The sequence below is a fragment of the Ailuropoda melanoleuca genome, unplaced genomic scaffold, assembly GCF_002007445.2.
Source record: "Ailuropoda melanoleuca isolate Jingjing unplaced genomic scaffold, ASM200744v2 unplaced-scaffold17989, whole genome shotgun sequence".
NCBI lineage: Eukaryota > Metazoa > Chordata > Mammalia > Carnivora > Ursidae > Ailuropoda > Ailuropoda melanoleuca.
Genome location: NW_023187157.1, coordinates 1 through 2,898, shown reverse-complemented (window position 1 = coordinate 2,898; position 2,898 = coordinate 1). Strand labels below are relative to the sequence as shown.

Below are 2,898 nucleotides of genomic sequence, written 5' to 3'. Positions count from 1 at the left end.
TTATGATAAAAGTAATACTACAGTGCAGTGGGAACCTAAATGGTGATGGGTCAATGCATTTCCATATGGAAAAAATGAATCTTGACCTTTATCACACATTATGCACAGAAAACAATTCCAGATGGATTATAATAAAGTGCTAAAGCTAAAAAAAAACCCAGAATATTTTCATAAGCTTGGAGTAAAGAAAAATTTCTTAACCTAGCACAAAAATGGTAAGTTATAAAGGAAAAAATGATTACTTGGACTTTATTAAAATTAAGAACTTCTCTTCATCAAAACAACATTAAGAGGATGAAAGTCAATCCCCAGGGCAGAAGAGGAAAAGGTGCTTAACTTTACTAGCCATCAGAGAAATGCAAAGACAAACTTTAATACAACCACAACTCACCCACTAGAATTATAAAATGAAAAAAACCCATAAAATATCATGTGTAGTCACCATATGGAGCAACTGGAATTCAATAAACTACTATGGGAATATACAATTTTACAACCATTTTGGAAAAGTGCTTGGAAGCATGATGCACGCCCTATGATCACACAAAACCACCTGTAGATATTAGACTAAAACAAAGCAAAACAAAAGTATCTATGGTCTCTAAGAGATGTGTACAAGAATACCGACAGCTATACTATTCAGGACAGCCATAAACCAGAAGTTACACAAATAGTGGAACAAAACAAACAATGTACAAATACATTATACTTGGAGAGTTAGCTCTCCAAGTATAATAGTGAGTGAATTAAGTCAGACACAAAAGAAATAGATGCTAGATTCCACTTATATGAAGAACAAGAGAAGGCAAAAGTAATGTATGGCATTAGATTACTTGTGAGGCTGGGATAGTGTTGCAAAGGGGGACTTGATCTGGTTGCCAGCCTTTTGATCATATTCTCTTTGAGAAAATTTATTGTACTGTATCCTTATATGCTGTCCACTTTTTTGTATGTATATTTTAATAAAAATAGGTCAAAATGCTAAAAATCTGCCTTAAATCTATTTAGAAATAGATAAGGGTCATTTTATAGAACCCGCCTATATTCAATGATGGAAAACTAAAAATGATCCATGCTTTTACATTATTGAGACTGCTCAATAATTTGTTCAATTAAAATCTCCATGTATAGAAAAAATTAGAAGAAAATATACTGAATTTGGGTAGTAAAATTATTTACTAAGGCATCTGTCAGCATTTAACAAGATGTGCATTCAGGCAATTTTACTTAACATCAACTCAACAGATATCTGCACTGCATGCACTTCGAGCCTAATGCCTAATCATCTCCATCCACTTTTTGCTACCTGTGCTGTTGCAAAAACTTGCCCAAGGTTCTTCTCAGTGCATTTTTAACCTCCTTGTTTTTCAGGCTGTAAATGAAGGGATTCACTAGGGGAGTGACCACACCGTACTGTATGGAGAAGATCAGCTCTTGAGGTGAGCCTGAGGTTGGCATGAAATGACGGAGTAAAGCTGAGCCATAAAAGAGGGTCACTGTGGTGAGGTGGGAGGAGCAGGTAGAGAAGGCCTTGCTTCTGCCCGAGGTGGAGCTGATGCTCAGGATGGTGGAGACAATGCACACATAGGAGAAGACGATCAGGAAGAATGTACCAAGGGCATGCAAGAGTGTGGAACAAAGCAGGACAGTGACGTTGGTAGAGACATCAGAGCAGGACAAAGGGAAGAGGGAGGGCAGCTCACAGCTGTAGTGATGGATGGTTTTTGCCTCACAGAAATCCAAGTTCATTATCAGCGGGATGTTAATGAGTGCATCTAGAAACCCCAGGCTCCATGAACCCCACACAAGCTGCATATACAGCTGATTATTCATTACTTGACCATAGAGGAATGGGTGACAGATAGCAGCATAACGGTCATAGGCCATTGCTGACAGTAGGCCGACTTCTGTTCCTCCAAAGTCAAACAGAAAGAAGACTTGAGCCAGGCAGCCCTCCACTGAGATGGTTTTCCTCTGAGACAGGAGGTTCTCCAGCAGCCTGGGCACTATGGCAGTAGAGAAACAAAAGTCCATGAAAGAGAGGTGACTCAGGAAGAAGTACATAGGGGTGTGGAGTTGGGGATCTGCCCTGATGACCAACAACATCAATAGATTTCCCATTATAGTCAAGAGGTAAATCCCAAGGAAAAGCACAAAGAGCAGAACCTGAATGTGGGAATCAACAGACAGACCAAGGAGGATGAACTCTGTGATGGTGCTGTGGTTCCTCAAAGCCATTTAGAGAGGATATTCCCTAGAAATAAAGATAGGCATAAACCTCAAACCTCTTTGACCACACTCAATTACCAGAAGAGGGGGGCTTGGACCCAACTAGCTTATATTTCAAATTTCCTCACTGATTTTTTAGATCCTTTCTTCCAATACTGATATTCTGTTTCAATTCTGAATAGGTCAATCTCAGTATGATATTACTCTATAGTTGATATTCTATCTCAGAGATTGTTGAAGGAATTCACAAATTCATCCAGACCTGGACCATGACTAATTTAGTCAATTTCCTTCAACTGAAACTGATTAGCAATATTACCCATAATTTGCATATTTTAAAGGACTGTCTACAGTGGATGTTGCAAAACTTGTCATTTCTCCTCTATCACTCAGTTTCTTACTCCTATTTAAAACCTTGCTGAGTTGCTCAATGACATTATTTTGTCTTCCTTTAGCTTTTTTACAATCACTTTCACGTATATTGTCAATTTAATCTTTGGGGCAAGACTGAAATGTGATCTGAATCTTAGTGCATGTGTGCCTGTGTCTTTCTTTGCCTTTGTTTGTTGGAGGATGGAGTAGAATGAATAAGGGTAGAGCTTGCTGAATCCATTTTACAGAAGAGAAAATTGAGTATCAGAGGTTATTTGTCTAAATTGCCAATTTTTT

At 38.3% G+C, this 2,898-nt stretch overlaps 1 protein-coding gene across 1 annotated transcript; it reads right to left on the bottom strand.

Annotated features, from left to right (window-relative positions):
* Window positions 1-1,302: 1,302 nt before the first annotated feature.
* Window positions 1,303-2,238, bottom strand: LOC100482461 (olfactory receptor 8S1). Its single transcript, XM_002927219.2, has one exon. It carries the CDS (start codon window positions 2,236-2,238, stop codon window positions 1,303-1,305), a length of 936 nt encoding a protein of 311 aa, XP_002927265.2.
* Window positions 2,239-2,898: the final 660 nt, after the last annotated feature.